The 18,964-nt window shown below is 46.5% G+C and overlaps 1 protein-coding gene across 1 annotated transcript; it reads right to left on the reverse strand.

Annotated features, from left to right (window-relative positions):
- Positions 1 to 10,134: 10,134 nt before the first annotated feature.
- On the reverse strand, positions 10,135 to 16,230 carry RAB39B (RAB39B, member RAS oncogene family). The gene is made up of 2 exons (XM_038588756.1): positions 15,990 to 16,230; positions 10,135 to 13,092 (listed from the first exon to the last, which is right to left on the reverse strand). The coding sequence occupies exons 1-2, from the start codon at positions 16,202 to 16,204 to the stop codon at positions 12,666 to 12,668; spliced, it is 642 nt and encodes a 213-aa protein (XP_038444684.1). The 5' UTR covers positions 16,205 to 16,230; the 3' UTR covers positions 10,135 to 12,665.
- Positions 16,231 to 18,964: the final 2,734 nt, after the last annotated feature.

An 18,964-nucleotide genomic window follows, 5' to 3' on the forward strand; every position in this document is an offset into this window, starting at 1 on the left:
TGGCTTTGGGGATAGGTGGAGACAGGCAAGCTGGGGACTAAGCCTGGAACCCCGTCCCTTCTTCCCTGCTCACTGTCATACCCCCTTTTGGACTCTCTACCTAGCCCACAGGTGAAAGTTGGCGACAGGAGGTTCTAAAAGTAGATGGGGTCCAAGCTGGTTCTGGGACAGATCTAGATATGGTCAGCATCAGGAAAATGGCTCGACCCTAGAAATGACTAAGGAAAGGGACATTTTTAAAGTATATAACAATACAAAGGCAAGAAATATGGTCAGGGCACTTCATAGAGCTCCAGTGTTTCATGTAGGACTCTGCATATGTCATGATACAAAATCATAAAGGCCATTACTGAATAATGGCAGATACTAGTATTTAAGTTCTTAAAAGTGGAGAAATACACTGAAATCCTGAACACTGGTTGTGGTGGTCACTAACCATATCCACGTTATGCATATATATATATTTTGTGAACCTGCCTCCCTCTGCTCCCTTCATTCCACCTCAGAAAATATTTCTATGAAATTGTAATTAATACAAGTATTTCAGAGTAACAGACTTTTAAATAAGTGTTTTGGATACTTTAAATGAGATGGCAAGGAATGTTCTAGAGAAGAAAATTTGGGGCCTTCTGTAGAGTCAAAACTGTCCCTTGTTAACATCTTTCGGGGCACCTGGGTGGCTCAGCGGTTGAGCGTCTGCCTTTGGCTCAGGTCATGATCCCTGGGGTCTTGGGATCGAGTCCCACGTGGGACTCCCCACAGGGAGCCTGCTTCTCCCTCTGCCTGTGTCTCTGCCTCTCTGTGTTTCTCATGAATACATAAAATCTTAAAAAAAAAAAAAACCCTCAAATCTGTCATTTTGGTAAATCTTTCTGTATTCTGGATTCCAAAGAATCAGGTCACCGAGGACTTTGCAGTAGGAGTTCCAGTTAACTGTGTTTTTGATTTTTCTTTCTACTTTGAAATTTTCAAAACAAGATCCTGTTGTAGTGATAAAAGGTACCGTTATGACAAAGATGAAGCCTTTTGTGCACAGGTATCTAAGTGTGTCAGAATATATAAAGTATTAGAAAATCAAGAAAAAAAAAAGATCACAACATTAGCGGGAGCCTTAATACGCTATTCTCAGTCACTTAATGGGCAAATCCTCTGAGCAACATTTTCTGAGCATAACTCAGATAAATTAGGAATTAATAAAAGTCTCAAATCTGGAACATTTTAAATTCAAACACTACAAATAGCTTTGAGGTAAAATGAATAAAAACTAGAATTGCAGGTTATTTTGGATTTAATGCAATGAGAAACAAGTAAGCTTAAAAACAAGGAGTCCAGGGGATCCCTGGGTGGCGCAGCGGTTTAGCGCCTGCCTTTGGCCCAGGGCGCGATCCTGGAGACCCGGGATCGAATCCCACGTCGGGCTCCCGGTGCATGGAGCCTGCTTCTCCCTCTGCCTGTGTCTCTGCCTCTCTCTCTCTCTCTCTGTGACTACCATAAATAAATAAAAATTAAAAAAAAAAAAAAAAAAAAAAACAAGGAGTCCGGATGAAAATATGAGCCCTTGATGCTAAACTCGAATGCGGAAATCCTATGACAACACACTAGCTTTTGCTGCCTCCATCAGTTAAGGTCAAGGCTGTTCTGTGTCCTAGGGTAATGCTGTTTCTCTCCGGCCTCATCGTCTCCCCTCCAGTCATACTGTCCTCCCAGAGCATTCCTTAGACCCTCCCACAGTCGCACCTGAGGCCTTGTCATCACCAATCACTGCCACCCCTTCCGATTCCCAACCTCAAGCCATTCTGTCCCAGCTTGGTTGGGATTTCGGGCTGAAGCACAGGAAAGGGAGGCCCCTGGGAACTGGAAAGAGGGAGGAGCTTGGGAAAGTGACCCCGGTATTGATTACAGACTGTGGGTTCATACGTGTTCCTTTTTTTAAAAAATATTTATTCATGAAAGACAGGCAGAGACACAGGCAGAGGGAGAAGCAGGCCCCAAGCAGGGAGCCCGATGTGGGACTCGATCCCGGGACTCCGGGATTACGTCCTGAGCCAAAGGCAGATGCTCAACCACTGAGCCACCCAGGCGTCCCTTCATACGTGTTCCTAGTCCGCATAGCAAAGAACTGAACAAAAGGATAGACCGCTGTCCAGTTTCTGGACTGGCTACCGTGGTGCACAGGCACAGGGAAGATCCAAGTGGCTCAGGAAAAGCCTTGAAAACTGACCGGCCAGGGGACCCCTGGGTGGCTCAGTGGTTGAGTGCCTGCCTTCGTCCCAGGGCGTGATCCTGGAGACCTGGGATCGCGTCCCACGTCGGGCTCCCTGCATGGAGCCTGCTTCTCCCTCTGCCTGTGTCTCTGCCTCTCTCTCTCTCTCTCTCTCCCTCTCTGTGACTATCATGAATAAATAGATAAAATCTTAAAAAAGAAAAAACCGAGCGGCCAATGGAATGACAGCACACAGAGGACAGGTTGGAACATGTGACCTGAACTTATCCAGAGACATTGTCAGCTCAAAAATACCACCATTCTGCATAGACTTTAAGACCCAGGATTGCTTTATATTTAGAATGTTCAGAGTAAAATAAAAAGTAGTTGGCATGTAAAATACTGGAGAAACGTTCACGTGAAAAGAGACAAAACAGGAGTTTATGTAGATAACATGAAAAGTCAAAAAATTAGAGTGCAGAATAAGCAAAATTGAAAAAACCACAAACTGGTTCTTTAAAAAATACTGATGAAAATAGACAAGCCTCTAACAACTCTGAATCATAAAAGCAAAACCACTGAGCATTACAGGCGAGAGGTTTCTATGCACCGATACACAGATTGTGAAGTCGTACTAAGTACAACCGTGTGTGAACGCATTTGGAAATTTAGGTGGAATGCGTAACTCTCAAAGAAAATCTGTCGCCGTCCTCTCCTCACCGGGGCGTAGGCCACGTGCTGCTGTGGTAGTCCTCCGCGATCCCTGTGCCGCACGTCTGCTTGCAGGTCGGGGTGGCTCTGCTCCAGGCTCGGCTCACTCTGGAATCCCCGCTGATGGCTCAGCCTCTAGCAGGACAGTGGCAGTCACATGACCAAGGCTACATCTTAGGAGAGAAGTATAACCCTATTCCAGGGAAGGACAATGAACAACAAGACGGTGGCTCTAATGGTTTATTTTATTTTTTATTTTTTTATTTTTTGCTCTAATGGTTTAAAACTGAATCTAACCATAACCCTGAAATAAATTGAAAAGATTATTAAAGATCTACATCCTCGGGATCCCTGGGTGGCGCAGTGGTTTAGTGCCTGCCTTTGGCCCAGGGCGCGATCCTGGAGACCCGGGATCGAATCCCACATCAGGCTCCTGGTGCATGGAGCCTGCTTCTCCCTCTGCCTGTGTCTCTGCCTCTCTCTCTCTCTCTCTCTGTGACTATCATAAATAAATAAAAATTTTTAAAAAATCACTTTAAAAAAATAAAGATCTACATCCTCTTATGCAAAAAAAAAAAAGGAAAGAAGGTAGGAAAGAAAAAAGGAAAGAGAAGGAAGAGGGAAGGAAGAGAAAGAAAGGAAAGAGAAAAAGAGAGATGCTGGATGCAAAAGCTTTTCTGGGTGAGTTCTATCAAACTTCCAAGCAGCAGACCGCTCTGTTACTTAACTATTCTAGGATAGAGGAAAAGAAGACCGATATTTTCATCCATTTCATGATTTCATGAGACCAGAACAACCATGGTGCCACAACCTGACAGAAAGTACAAAAGATTACCATCTGCAATGAACGGTCAGTCCTTAAATTATTTTGCCATGTAAGTTGAGGACGTGCTGTATACGATTGCCTCCCATTGTAAAGCCCCAATATATAATAGTGTAGTTTTATAGAATACTATTTTGCTTTCTTTAATCCACAGTTTTTCAACTTTATGTGACTGTAAATCCTCTGCACATTCTTCTTAATCCCTGTGGAATTTTTGGAGATACTGTCGTGAACCAATTTCAAACATGAATAGACACAGATATCCTAATCAACTAATAGTGAATTAAATCAAGCTGTTTTAAAAATGTACCATGAAGGAGTACAGTTTTATTCTAAGAATGTAAAGAAATGTGGTTAAACATCAACAGATTTACTAATACAATTAATTACAAAAATAGGTTAAGGAAAAAAATATAAATAGGTTAAGGAAAAAACCCATTTGATTATCTCAGTGGGTACAAGAAAGGCATTTGAAAAATTCAACATACATTCTTTGTAAAAGGTCTTAGTAAAATAGTGACATATGGAAAAGTTCTATGACCTAATCAAGGTAATTCACGGTTAAAATGCTAGAAGCATTTAATCCATGTTCTAGCCAGTGTGGAAAGATGAGAAGAAGAAATGAAGTACAAATATTTGAAAGGAAGAGAGAAAATTATTATTTGTAGATTAGAGTCTACCTAGAAAACAGAAGAGATCAATTGAAAAACTGAAGTAATAAAATTCACTATGGTGTCTGGATACAAAATGCAAACATGCGTGTTTCCACAGATTTCCTGCACACTAGCAATGAACAGTTAGAATGTGTAATGAGAAAAAGAGCCCATTCAAATAAAACACAAATATCATTTATGAGGTATAAATATAAAGTATCTAGCAATAAATAGACAATAGCTAAAGCCTATAAGTGTGCGTGGTGAGCACCCGAAATCTAGTCTCAGGAAATTTCCAGTGTTCAATACACTATTCGTTACTAGTCATCATGCTGCTGTTCATTCTGCATAACTGCTTTCCACTCTCTGCTTCCATGTGTTTGAACTGTTTATATTCCACGTGTAAATGAGATCATGCAGTTGTTTTCTTTCTGTGTCTGGCTTTTTCACCGGATAAATGGGTAAAGAAATGGACACATTTATTCATAAGTTTTACTGTACTACAGGAAAATGCCAACATTTTGAAGGGAAAAAGGATCATATAAATATCCTGTGGAATTACCCAACTACAACAATGAAGTATTAGGGCAGGAATAGGTAAACGAATCAATGAACTATACAATGAGTGTCTAAAAAAACAAAGCCATATATCTATGACAATTTAATATTTGAAGGGAGTAGAATTCCCAATCATTGAAAAAAGAATGAATGAAGTATTCTATGGATAGTGTGGGGTAGGCAGCTAGCCATTTGGGGGAAATAGTTGTCTCTACCTCCACATCCTATACATAAGTCAATTCTTTTTTTTTTTTTTTCATAAGTCAATTCTTAAAGAAACCCTAAATGGATTATAGGAGATCATAGGACAATGTTTTTCTAGTATTCGAGTGCAGAAGGCCTAGTAACACTAACGCTTTGGCCATAAAACTTTAAGAGACCAGGGTATACAAAATAAGGTACATGGTATGAAAATCAAAAGTTATAAAATGGGATCCAATAGACATTACGTTTTCTTTGCACCTTGTCCCCAGCCACCTGATTCTCCAACTTTAAGACAACTGTTTCCAGTTTCTTGAAGACAACATGTGAAGTAATGATTAATCAGTAAAATATGATTATAGAATTAGATAATGGTATTGTCTATTTAATATTAAAGACTTCTATATTAGTAAACACCATAAAGTTAAAAGAAAAATATGAATATATTTTTTAAAAAGATTGTTTATTTGGGGGAGAGAGAGAGCATGAGCAGTGGGGGAGGAACAGGGGGAGCAGCAAAGGCAGAGGGAGAAGCAGGCTCCCCGTGGAGCAGGGAGCCTGAAGTTATGATCCCAGATCATAACCTGAGCCTAAGGCAGACGCTTAACCGACTGAGCCACCCAGGGGTCCCAACCGGAAAAGGTATCGTAGCATATGAGGTGGATAAAGAATCGATTTCCATATGTAAGGAAATCTTACTGATTAATAAGAAAAAAGCCAGCACCTTTTTATTAGTACTGTATTCATCCGCAAGCAGCAGAAAACCAGTAACGAAGTGTATGCAAATTTAAAATCTGTATTATTCTTCTCTTAGCTTTGCAAAGACTTCAGAGATTGGCAATAATACTCATTATAGACATTATCACACACTGTTTTGGGGCATTCAGTAAAACCTTTCTAGACAGCAGTCTGACTAATCAAAATTTTAAATGTGTATTTTTTTGATTCATGAATCCTACTTTTATGATTTTTTGACTTGACATAGTTGACGAAATACAGAAAGATACGTATACGCCGTAGAATTGCTTTACAACAGCAAAAATCTTACATGACCTACTATCTCCGTATGAGAAATCAGTAGCTCCTTGTATGTGCACACAGTATGATGCCGTCGGATCAGTTTGGAGACTTTCAGCTACAAGTGGAAATAATGGCCTAAACTAAAAAGGGATTTATTATCTCATGGAATAAGGAGTCAATATAGAGCGGCTCTAAGGGTAGTGAAATCTGTAGCTCAAGAGCATCGTGAAAGATCCAGGTTTCTTGTGTGTCTGCCATCTTCAGTATGTCAGCTAAGTCTTTTTTCTGATCACATTCAGCAAACATGTACCAGGCAGTGACTGGCTGTGGAGATACAATAATAAGCAAAAATGGATGGCTCCTGCCCTCATACGTATTTACAAAAAAATTTACTGTATGTATACAGAAGGTAGCAGCACAGTATGTGCTTCATAATACCATTTATGAAAAAGATTCATTTAGGTGCAAACATATAACAAATCCCAAGCATTTTGTGAGTATGTTTACTGTGTGACATTTACCAAGTGCTAAGTATTTTATATGAATTCGCTCATGTCGTCCTCACAACAGTTCTGAGTTGAATATTATAATTTGGCAAATTGAACTCCAATAAAAAAGAATATTATAATTGTGCAATCTAATATATGTGTAAAGTGAGATTCTGAGAAATTGAATCATATATATATTAACTGGTAGAGTCAGAATCTGAACCCACATTGGTCTTACTCAAAATCCATACTCTTTTTTTTTTTTAATTTATTTATGATAGTCACCCAGAGAGAGAGAGAGGCAGAGACAGACACAGGCAGAGGGAGAAGCAGGCTCCATGCAGCAAACCTGACGTGGGATTCGACCCCGGGTCTCCAGGATCGCGCCCTGGGCCAAAGGCAGGCGCCAAACCGCTGCGCCACCAGGGATCCCCATACTCTTTTTTTTAATAAATTTATTTTTTATTGGTGTTCAATTTGCCAACGTACAGCTTAACACCCAGTGCTCATTCCGTCAAGTGCCCCCCTCAGTGCCCATCACCCAGTCACCCCCACCCCCCGCCCTCCTCCCCTTCCACCACCCCTAGTTCGTTTCCCAGAGTTCGGAGTCTCTCATGTTCTATCTCCCTTTCTGATATCTCCCACTTATTTTTTCTCCTTTCCCCTTTATTCCCTTTCACTATTTTTTATATTCCCCAAATGAGTGAGACCATATAATGTTTGTCCTTCTCCGATTGACTTATTTCACTCAGCATAATACCCTCCAGGTCCATCCATGTCGAAGCAAATAAAATCCATACTCTTAACCACCATGTAAATAACATTTTGAAAAGTAAAAAAAAAAAAAAAATCAATAAATAAAAAGTCTAGAAGGAACTAGGCCAAAACTTTAACTATCATTTTCTTTAGGAACTAATGACTTGAATGCTCCTGACCAGACCCAGGAGAAGGAGGGAAACAAAGTCAAAGGATGCATCGATAGACTGGCAGTGGGCAGTGGTTGATTCCCTGGAGGTTCCTAAGGAAGTGTAAAACAGGGTTCATGGGATAGAGTGGACAACCAGAACTTGTAATCACAGAGGTTTCAGAGGCTCTATAAAATCTGGTCATGCTTCAGGATAGGGCCTGCGTGTATGTTACGACGGGAAGTTATAGTCAAGGTCATTGGACTAAAGTAGGGCAATAAGACAACCATTCATTGTAAAATTTACTGGTTATTCGAGCGTATGTGCATGTCACAGGTTGTAGAAACAATGGTGAACAACATGGATAAGATTCTCAAGTTTGCGGAACTTAGAACTGGAGAAGTTCTCAGAGGCCAGGTCATACGAGGCCGTGTAGCCATGTTAAGAGAGAGAAGGTTTATTTGAATTGAGTTTGGACTGTGCTGAGAAAGCAGGGGTGGGCTCTAAGTGGGGCAGTGACTTGATCTGTTCTATTTATTTTTATTTTTTTGTTTTCTGTTTTAAAAGGACCATTCTGGCTGTTTTATTGAGATTGTATCTTGGGGGAAGAACAGAAGGTAAGGTGACCACTTAGGAAGATATCAGAGTTGTTCGGGAAAGAGTTGATAGTAGCCTGGATAAAGGTCGTAGCCATGGAGATGGATATATTTAGATATTTTGAAGGTATTGTGAAGAGTTGACAGTGCTTGGCGCTGGGTCTGCTATGAGAGGCGGGGACAAGGGACGAATTAAGGATAACTGCTAAGTTTCTGTGTGGAACAAAGGGATGGATGGTGTGTTTCATTTATGAAGCTGAGAAAGATTGGGGTGCAAGGAACACTTGATAAAAATGGAGCTCCTGCCGGATGTGTTGAATGTGAGGCATTTGTGGCTGTTGAGTGGGCAAGTGGGCTGTATTGGATCATGCTCAGAGCGGGCTGCAGCGCTCCATGAGAGAACGGAGAGCAAGAAAAGAACTGGAAAAAGAAAAGAATTGGATCTCCGACAGAACCGAGGACCACAGCTTCCTAAGGGGCTTGGTGTAGGCAGAAATCGCTCCACCAGTGCTGTGCCGACAGAGGTCATCTGTGACTTCCTGCCCCTTGAACCCTACGGATGTATTTTGGTCCTAATATCTCATAAATCCCCTGCCGCACTGCAATACTACTTTTTCACTCCTTCCGGTGAAAGCAGACTCTCCAGGCTTCCCATTCTCTCCTCCTAAGTAAGTTTCTTTGCTCTTTACTGTACACCTGAAACTCTGTCGTTCCCCACGGAAGACTAAAGAATCACCCTCTATGTCGAACTGTCAAGAACAGCTTCTTTAGACTCGGGAAGCTGCTTGCAGGTTTGGAGGCTGTTGGTTTCAGAAGGTGATGGAGCTGAGGGAGAAATCCAGCCACTTGTCTCAGGAAAGAGAATTCCAGAGACAGTAAAGAGCAAGTACAAAGGCCCTGAGGTGTGAATGTGCTTGGTGTGTTGGAAGAACATTTCAACATCTCACCTAAGAGCCGGATTCGGGTTACTTTGAAGGTAGAGCCAGCATAACCAGATACATCAAACATGTACTATGAAGGAGAGCAGTCAAGGATGACTCCGAGGTTTTTGTCAAAAGTACACAGAAGGAGGAAGTTGCCATTTACTGAAGAAGGAAAGGTCATGGTAAGAACAAATTTGGGGGTAGGGGGTCGGGAATTAGCTAGTTTGGGGGCATTTTAAATTTCTGACACCTATTAGACATTCGAGTGGGAATGTTGGGTAGGCCGTTGGTTATGAAGGTCGGCAGTCCATGGCAAAGGGGCAAGCTGGACATATAAATCCAGGACTCATTGGCTGATGTGTGGTATTTGCAGCCACGGGACTGAATCAAGTCGCCAAAGAAATTCACTGAAGAAAAGATGACCCGTCCCTGGAGGTTTTAAGGTGAATGGAATGATAAACTATATTGAATGTCGTCGCGTGGGTGGCTTTCCCTTTCTACCTTTGTCCCTTCCTCCCTCCTTCACTCATGACTATAAAAATGATAAAGCTGTGCGGCGTCCAGCCTTCCTCTGCCCAGACTCGGAATCAAACATCTTTCCCTCTTTCCCCCTCCCCCGAATGTGTACCATGAACTCCATGCACTGTTGTGAACTATTGTGTTCTGATCTGTGTCCCACACCACAGGGGACCCTGACACAAACAGCATTTTTGCCATAGAGTGGGACCCGAAAGAGCCGAGGCGACCGAGCCTGGGGAACAGAAGACTTTCCAGGGATGGATGACAGTAGTTGGGATCTGCTCCCTGGGGTCAGAATTAAGATCCTTGACTAAACCTGGCAGTCATTCGACTTGAGGCTTGCTAGAACCAACTTTGCCAAAGGTGGCATGGGATTCTCAGGCAGTGGCGAGGCCTCTGTGACTTTCAACATGATGATTATATGACTTTCTAAAAATCATATTCCTGTTCTGGCTTTGAGATGTTTGCATGCTGTGCGTCAGACCTAACCGATAGCCTTTGTAGTGGAAATAGCTACAACACACACTTGAAATCTCACAGTCACGTAATCAACCATTTTACTAAATACAAGCAAATTCTCATTCACATACAGCTAAAGAAAACATTTTTTTCCACATTTCATTACAATGCACAACAAAGTGAGGGAAAGTTTACAGTACATTTTATTCTGGAATAGGAGACAATCTAATCCAACATGCAGTTGTGGTCTTTGTTACAAGTTAGTTGATCTTTTCTTTTACCTATGTAGTAAAATAGCTTCTAAAGCTTTATCCTTAGTATTGTATTAACACCTGATTTTTTCACACGTATTTTCTAAAACCCACTTATTGCAGTGACAACAGCACTGAATTCTACTAAAATGATTTTTAAGATTTCTAGAACTTGTGTAAGCAATTAAGCTCAGCCACCTTTGCTGGGTCCTATGCTGAGTATTTTTAAACCTGCCTAAAACAATGCAAGGAATGGGAACAGTATACATAGAGTGTATTTGAGACAAGAAAACCATAAAGAAGTTTTGTTTCTCTACTCTTTTGGAACTGACAGGATCCACTCAACTCACTTATGCACTGGGAAATCTTGCTTCCAGAATCTTCTTGATATAATTCACTATAGTAGTCGATGAAACTTTGCATCACTCCCACTGACCATCTTTTATTTGCCTTCTAAAACCACAAAGCTGGCAACTTAATGACTCCACCCAAGCCAGGTCATGTGAAATGAATGTTGAGGTGATGATTGATTCACTTGTAGTTGATGCTGCAGGTTCGTCCGAGGCGGTTGTTTCCGTAGTTTTCATTATTTGGCTGCTTCATTCTGGCGGAAGTTAAGTTCTCAAACTTTGTTCAGATTCAGTCACATTCATACTGAAGTTCAATATTATATGTCACAGCAATTTACCATCGCCAGGCTTTCCTATCACAATGGATACGCGACACCTGACTACTCAGAATTGTTTTCTCACTGGGAAAAGTATGGCTTTTGCCTAGCTCGACTGGCTACAATCCAGAGAATAATTTAAAGCACGATCTCTCTTCAAGAACGTAATGGAACCTTAAGCCAACCATCTCGATTTTCTGATGTAGTTAGTTAGATGTCTGTTCACCTGAGAATTAAGAGCTGACTCTCTAGGGTAGACAAGGACCCAGTGTAGGTATATGGCAAACAGGTGGCTAAGGTCATTGTGAGGTGAGTGTCTTATCCCCATCCCACCCCCCATTGCTGTATTTGGTTCCTTTCAAGGATCTGTCCACTGTGTTTCAGTGACAAGAACACTTGTAGCCCACACAGTTTTAATGTTCTTAGTTGTGCAATCATTCACTTGTTTAAAGCCCTCTTGTCATTAATACCTGAATTGGCTTTACCTTTTGTTTCATCCCCGGGTTCCCTTAGGATTATAGCTGAGTCGTGAGCAATAAGGAAACATATCCTAACACGCAGAGAACATTTATTTACAGTCATATCTCTTCCAAAGTAAACAAATGAGTAACAGTTCATTCATCTGACAGCAGGAACAAGATGATGCCGTGGGGCACGGGCTAGCAGTCGGTAGACCTTCCCCTTAGCCAAGTGAGTCTCCTGCTTCTTAGTTTACTCTCTTGTAAAATGGGGAAGAAAACCTCACAGGCCTGTTGTGATGATCAGTAAGTAATTCAGGGGACCGTGGAGCACGTGCGAGGGCCACAGCGCCTCTTGCTGGGCAGGTGCTCAGTGCAGGGTCGATTAGCAAACGTTTGCCCCCGGGGCTCGTTTCACAGGCCGTCCCTGTACCTGTGCGTTGCCGCCGGGCCCCTGAAGACAGCCAGGTGAACCCCTAGGCATGGTCGCGGGGGACAGAGGGTAGGGCATGGATCGCGAGGTTTCTTTGTTCTACTTATCTGCTAATTTGCATGGGACGGTTCCTTGCACACGGTTGGTTACTCCATCACCAGGGTGCGCGTTTGCTGGGCCGCGGGAACACGGTATGCGCAGTGCCCCCCCTTTTCACAGTCCCACCAGTCTTACTAGAACAACAGGCCTTGAGAGGGTCTTAGGAAATAGCTGGTCCGTGCCCCTCATTCTACAGGTGAGCTGTGTAGAGGCTGGTCGGTACCTTTTGACCAGACCCAGCACACCCACTTGGTGTAGGCCACTCTCACTGATGAAGTCGATCTCACACTCCTTTTTAGTGCTGCTAATCGTTTCCAATGTGAGACTGTTCCCCCCCTGACAGATTTCTTTACGTGTGTGACCTACGAGTGAGCTGAAACAGCAAGGAATCGTTTTCCTGTCTATGGGGGTCTTTCTCTGGAGCCTAGCTCCCCGACCCTCAGCCCCTTGGCCCGTGGTGCAGGGACGGCACACGGAGCAGCCAAGGCCCAGACCGGGCCACAAACAGCGCCTGGCCCACGTCGCTCAGTCGGGCTCCCACGCCCCCCCCCCCACGGCCTGGCATAGACGCCTCGAGAAGGAGGCTCACTGGGGATGTAAAATGGAGGTTGAGTCCACTCAGTCACGCAGGGATTCTTTTCCTTTCGATCACTTGTGAGTTCAGGTGGGAGAGCGTGGTTTGGAAATAAAACGACTGACTAGCACAGACATCTCCTTTCTGATTTGACGACCTCTTCTGAAGAGTGAACCACATTCGGCACAAATCCACTCTTCACCCCTTCCCATCCCTCCTGGATCGTGATATCCCCCCTTTTAACCAGCTCATATATGTCTCTCGTCAGGTCTGTGAAGGCCTTCTCCACGTTAATGGCATCTCGGGCTGACGTTTCAATGTACTTCATGCCGTACGCAGCCGCCAGTTTCTCTGCCTCGTGGCGAGTCACTTGCCTCTGAGTATCCAGGTCACACTTGTGACCCACCAGAACAAACACAATTTGGTAGGGCTGAACGTGTACTTTGGTCTCTTCTAACCACTCATGGACATTCTGGAAGGACCTGCGGTTGGTAATGTCAAATAAGAGAAGGCCACCTACTGAGTTCCTGTAGTAGGCGCGAGTGATGGATCTACAACACAAGAGAGAGGTACAGTCAAGGCCATGGCCAAAGCGCCGCACTGCATTCTACTCACATAGTGTGTTCGAGTGTGTCCGCTCAGGGACATGGTCCTCGAGGAAACATGCGCTGCTGTTTTCTAGACAATGGAATGCAAGTGTCCTCCTCTAAGAGTGATCATCCATGAAATTTCAAAGGGGCAGACTCTGACATGGTATCTTCTAGAAATGACTGCTCATGGCCTTACAGGCAATTTTCACCCAATTCAGGTAGAAGCACAGCTCAGTCTCCCACCCTGGCAAAACGGGGTGCCGAAGGCCCAGGGCGTTACGAAGAAAAACGAAAGGATGAATGTCAGAGTGTTCTCTGACCTGGGGAGCTCATGACAGATTCTAGTAGTTGACCCAGAATCTAAAAGATTAGAAATGGGGGCGCCTGGGGGGCTCAGCAGTTGGGTGTCTGCCTTTGGCCCAAGCCGTGACCCGGGGGTCCCGGGATCGAGTCCCGCATCGGGCTCCCCGCAGGGAGCCTGCTCCTCCCTCTGCCTGTGTCTCTGCCTCTCTCTCTCTCTGTGTGTGTGTGTGTGTGTGTGTCTCTCATGACCCAATCAATAAAATCTTTAAACAAGGCTCAGAATGAATAAATTCATGCTAGTTGACAGAAAATGTTCATGAGGATATATAGGCATAGGTTCCCGTTTATCAGTCTTCTCTGAGGAGAAACACATTCCATTTTTTATTTTCTAGGCCATGTGGAAATAGGAACATCGCGAATGGTCTGCAAAGGTGTGGAGCACAGTGCCTGTCAGCCCTGCTTCCTGACACGTCTCAGAGAGGCTGACTCAGGAGCTACCACTTGGGAAAAGTGCCGAAACAGCAAAAATTCCCCCTGAAAATGATATGACTTACTTAAGGCGGTGCACTTAGAGTATCTCTAAAGCCTAAAGGTCTACGTTCTAAAGCCTACGCTGTACCCTAAAAGGGCGAACGTCCTCCAATGTTTTAGCTTCTTGACTTGAGCATAGACACGTGACGGTACTTTGCGTAGAGCAGATTAGGGCTTACTAGAGGGTGTCGAACCACTTGCCTCTACAATCACCCGCTTTAGACTGCTGTGCTTTTTGACCTATGTCTATTTTTAGGTTTTCCATCTCCTTGGATGAGAAAGATAAACAATGGGGGACTCAATCGCTTAAGGCTTAGGACAAATGGCCCAGTGACAAGAGAACAAACACTGTCCAGGGAATTAAAGCCCAAGCTACATGATGGTAAGAACGCACGTCACGAATGAGTCCAAGTCTCCGGAGCCAGGCATAGGAGCCCCGGAGACTGAAAGCATTTCTGATTCTCTGATGTTTCCAGGCTCCCGGAGACGGGCGGGTGTCATCAGAAAATTCAGTGTGAACAGACGTTTTGATTCGTGAACAACTTGGTTCAGGGAGTCAGTGAGCAAGCTGTACAGGGGCCCCGTCCAAACTCTACAAGACGTTATGCTACTAATGGTCTGTGAGTGTGTGGAAAGTGACAAAGGCCTTTACAGACACAGCACGAGGCTGCAGGAAAATCAAATCCTTCCGTTAATCAAAATATTTTCTTGAGGTTAAAAGATCAATGAGAAACGAGGAAAATATTGTGTGACCTACATGGCAGAGAAGGATAGTGATCCACAAAGAAGTCTCACAAATCATGATCACCCGATAAATACTGAGCCATGGGCAGGGAACGGCTGTTCATACAGGAAGAGATTCCGATAAACAGACAAAAGGCACCTTTCTTCCCTTCTGACATGAGAAATGCAGCCACGAATGCCAAGTGACCCAGTGCAGGGATCTTTGCCACCGGGTGCTTTGTGGGAGTTCAGGGGCGCGGGGGGAAGGGGGGGGCACCAGTTCGTGGTCAGCTGTCCCTGTGCTGTTCTTCAGCGCCCTGGCCAGTGCTCCCTGTGCTCAGTGTTCAGTAGAGAAATGAATAAATAACCATAAATAGATCTGAACACCAACAGGGCCATTGAGTCCTTTTGATCTAGTCCCTGCTGCTTTACGGGACTTCGGCTCCAGTTGTTCTGTGAAAGTTCCCTGTGTACCCTGCTCTCTGTCCCTTGCCCCTGGGCTTTTCCCGGCTCTGCTTGGGCAGTCCTACTCCTCAGGCCTCCTGTCCCCGGGTCGCCTGGTGTGTGTTCAGGCCTATGGTCACCCACCATGCCCACTGCCCAGGAACAACAAAGGGTTGTGGCAGCAAAGTACACCTGTTCCTCGATTACTCGTTACCCGCGGAGCGTCGCAGTAGGGACTGGGCATCCTGCTACGGCCACCAGCACGGCTCTCTGGAGGGTGGCTGCCGGCTCTGTCATTCCTGCCACTGAGCCAGCGCGGAGGTGCCGCGAGGGGAGGGCCTGTGTGTGTTTTGTTTACGAGGCATCCTCTAGTGTGTCTCGGGCGGTTTCCCCAGAAACCAGCCCGGCGCGTGCCTGCGGTGCGGGATGAGTGCGTGTGCGCTCGCCGGGGGCACCGTCCGCGGGACCTCCTGCACCTGATTGTGCGTGGCCCCGTGCGGGCCTCTGTGTGTGTCAGGAGCTGTGTGTGCCTGTCGTGTGTCTCGAGCTGTCAGTGATGTTGGGATGACCTGGAAACATCTTGGCAAAGTAATGCAGAACGGGGCCGGCTTGCAGCGCTCGGTCCCCGCCGCTTCGCCGGGCGCCCGGGCGCAGCCCGCAGGGAGCGTGGTGCAAGCCCGCGGGTCCCCGACCCGCCTTCCCTGCGGGGCCTGCACTCGGGGCAGCGGCAGCGGGGCCGGGCCGGCGTCCCCGGAGCCCCGGGGCCGTCCCCGCCGCCGCGGCCGGGCCGTCCGTCCCCCGGGACTGCGCCTTCCCCGCAGACCCTCCCGCCGCTCGCGGCCCCGGTGCGCTCCCACCTGAACCTCTCCTGACCCGCCGTGTCCCAGATCTGCAGCTTGATGCGTTTCCCCGGCTCGATCTCCACCAGCCGGGAGAAGAAATCCACCCCCACCGTGGGGTCCGAGACCTGGGCGAAGCGGCCCTCGGTGAAGCGGCGGATGAGGCAGGACTTGCCCACCGTGGAGTCCCCGATGACAATGAGGCGGAACTGGTACAGCCAGATGGCCTCCATGGCGGGGCCGGGGCCGGGGCCGGGGCCGGGGCCGGGGCGGGGGCGCGGCGGGGCGGGGGCGCGGCCCGGGGCGGTCTAGGTCGGCCGCGGGCGCATCGCTGGCCCCGGAGCCCGAGGCGCCGTAGGCCCAGGCGCGGCGACAGCGCGGGGACGGGCGCCGCGCTCGCCGAGGTGATGAAATGGCAGCAGCATCAGCACCGCGCTCTGACTCATCACCGACTCCGCGTTACTGTAATCCCGCGCGTAGACGCGACGCCCCGGGCCGCCGCACTACCTGGAAGAGCGGCGCACGCAGAAACCGCGCCTCGTCGCCTGCCCCGCCCCGCCCCGCCGCGTCCCCGGCTCACCCGGCGCCGAAGGGCGAAAGCGGCCAAGGCGGGCGACGGGGCGCGCAGCAAGGCGCCCGGCCCTCCCGTGACCCCGAGGATGCTCCCGGCGCGGGACGCGGCCCTGCGGGCGCGCTGCCAGGCGAGTGCACGGACCCGGCACGCTCCGCCGCGGCCCCGGCCACAGCCCTGGGTCCCGCGCGCTGGAGAAGGAGTCGCTGGCGCCGGCCCTGGCCGACGCGCGGTCCCTGCGGCTGGCGCTGCGGACGCCCTGGGCGCACGGTCCGCAGGGACCGCGGAGGCCAACGCGACGAGGCTCCCCCGTGCGATGCGTGCGCGCGCTCTGTGCGGACGCTCAGCCGCTCCACGTCGCCCTAGCACTGCGGGGAATGCCCAGTGCTTCACTTTTTCTTTTTCCTTCTTTTTTTTTTTTTTTTTTCCCCCCCGAGCACCGTCCCCCATCCTGTCGGAATTCTGGCCAATCCGATGGAGATGAAAAGGTCCCCGTCGCTTGCTGTCGCATTTCCCTGACCAGCTCGGTGCCAGTGCCGTGCAGTGCCCACTTGCGTGCTGGCGTCTTAGGCCAAGGGCCCGTCCAAACCCTTTGTTCTGTTTCTAGAGATGCAACGCCCCGGCCTGCCCGCGCCATTAAAAACCGGGTTGATTGATGTTTGACCCGCACAGCGCGCTCTTGGCTCCCTGGAGAGTAGGCTCAGGGGCTGTTAGTAGAGTGACTGACAGTTGTGCGACCATCACTACAGTCAGTTTGAAGATGATTTCATCACCCCCAAAACAGCTGTTTGGGGGTGATGTTTAGCCCATCACCCCTCTATCATCCTTCCCTCCTAGTCCTAGGCACCCGCTAACGCACTTGCTATGTCTACAGACTTCCTTATTGTGCACATTTCACTTAAAGGGAATCATGCACTATGTGGACTTTTTAATGTTCTGGACTTTTCACCTAAAGGGGATCATGGAATATGTGAACTTTTATATTCTGGACATATCACTTAAAGGGAATCCTACAATATGCGGACCTTTATAACTAGCTTCTTTCACTTACCATGATGTTTTAGACGTGCACGTACACTCCTTTTTATGGCTGAGTAGCGTTCCACTGTGCGGATGTCCTATAATGTTTACCCGTTGATCTATCGATGGACTTTTGGGTTCTTTCCACCTTTGCCTATTATAAATAATGCTGCTATGGACATGTGTGTACGAATGTTGCTTTGAGCACACTTTTTGAACTCTTTTGTCTTTGCACCCAGGGGTGGAAATCCTGAGTTCAATAGTGACTGTACGAAGAATGCTTTGACGACCTGCCGCACTGTTTTCGACACTGGCTGCAATGTTTGACACTTCTGATTTCTCCACAACTTCCCCAGCACTTGTGGTTTTCTGACTTTTTGATTCTATTTTTTTTTAATTTTTATTTATTTATGATAGTCACACAGTGAGAGAGAGAGAGAGGCAGAGACACAGGCAGAGGGAGAAGCAGGCTCCATGCACCGGGAGCCTGACGTGGGATTCGATCCCGGGTCTCCAGGATCGCGCCCTGGGCCAAAGGCAGGCGCTAAACCGCTGCGCCACCCAGGGATCCCCTGACTTTTTGATTCTAGACACGTGTGGTGCGTGTGAGCTGGTATAGCTCATCGTGTTGTTTTTTATTTTTTTGGTTCATCGTGGCTTTGATTTGCTTTTCCCTGAGGACTAGTGGCAATGTGCATATTTTAACACTCTTACTGGCCATTTGTGCACCTTCCTTGAAGAGATGTAGACTCACATCCTTTCCCCATTTTTAAACTGGGTTGTCTTTTTATTATTGAGTCGTAAGAGTTGTTTATATGTGCTAGGTACAAGTCCTTTATCGGATACGTTATTTGTACATATCTCTCCCATTTTCTTTACACTTTTTGCAATTTCTTGAGAGCGTCCTTTGAAGCACAAAATCTTACATTTTGGTGAAATACAAGTCGTCTTTTCCCCCCTTTTGTTGCTCATGCTTCTGGTGTCACGTCTGAGAGTCCTTTGCCAAATCCAAGGTAATGAAGATTTACTCCTGTGTTTTTTTCTAAGATTTTTGGAGTTTTAACATCCATTTACCTCAATGCCCTATTTCGAGTTGATTTCTGCATATGCTGTGAGATAGGGGTCAACTTCCTTCTCTCGCGTATGGATATGTAATTGTCCAAGCACTGTTTGTTGGGAGAGGTGATTCTTTCCCCGTTGAAGGATTTTGGCACCCTTGTTGAAAATCAGTTGACTCTACGTGTTTCTTTCTGGACTCTCAATTTTATTCTGTAGCGTTGTATGTCTACTCTTATGCCAGTAACACGTGGTCTTGGTTGTTGTGGCTTTGTAGTAAGTTTTGAAATCAGAAGTGTGAGTCCTCCTCCTGTGTTCTTTTCCAAGATTCTTTCGGTTATTTGGG

The sequence above is a fragment of the Canis lupus genome, chromosome X (assembly GCF_011100685.1).
Source record: "Canis lupus familiaris isolate Mischka breed German Shepherd chromosome X, alternate assembly UU_Cfam_GSD_1.0, whole genome shotgun sequence".
Lineage (NCBI taxonomy): Eukaryota > Metazoa > Chordata > Mammalia > Carnivora > Canidae > Canis > Canis lupus.

What these genes read in the sequence shown, in the direction of transcription:
- RAB39B (XM_038588756.1), bottom strand. Translation starts at nt 16,204, where the DNA reads ATGGAGGCCATCTGGCTGTACCAGTTCCGCCTCATTGTCATCGGGGAC. An exon ending in GCGGGTCAGGAGAGGTTCAG is followed by an intron (nt 13,093 to 15,989) that starts GTGGGAGCGCAC and finishes CTTGTGTTGTAG; the next exon opens with ATCCATCACTCGCGCCTACT.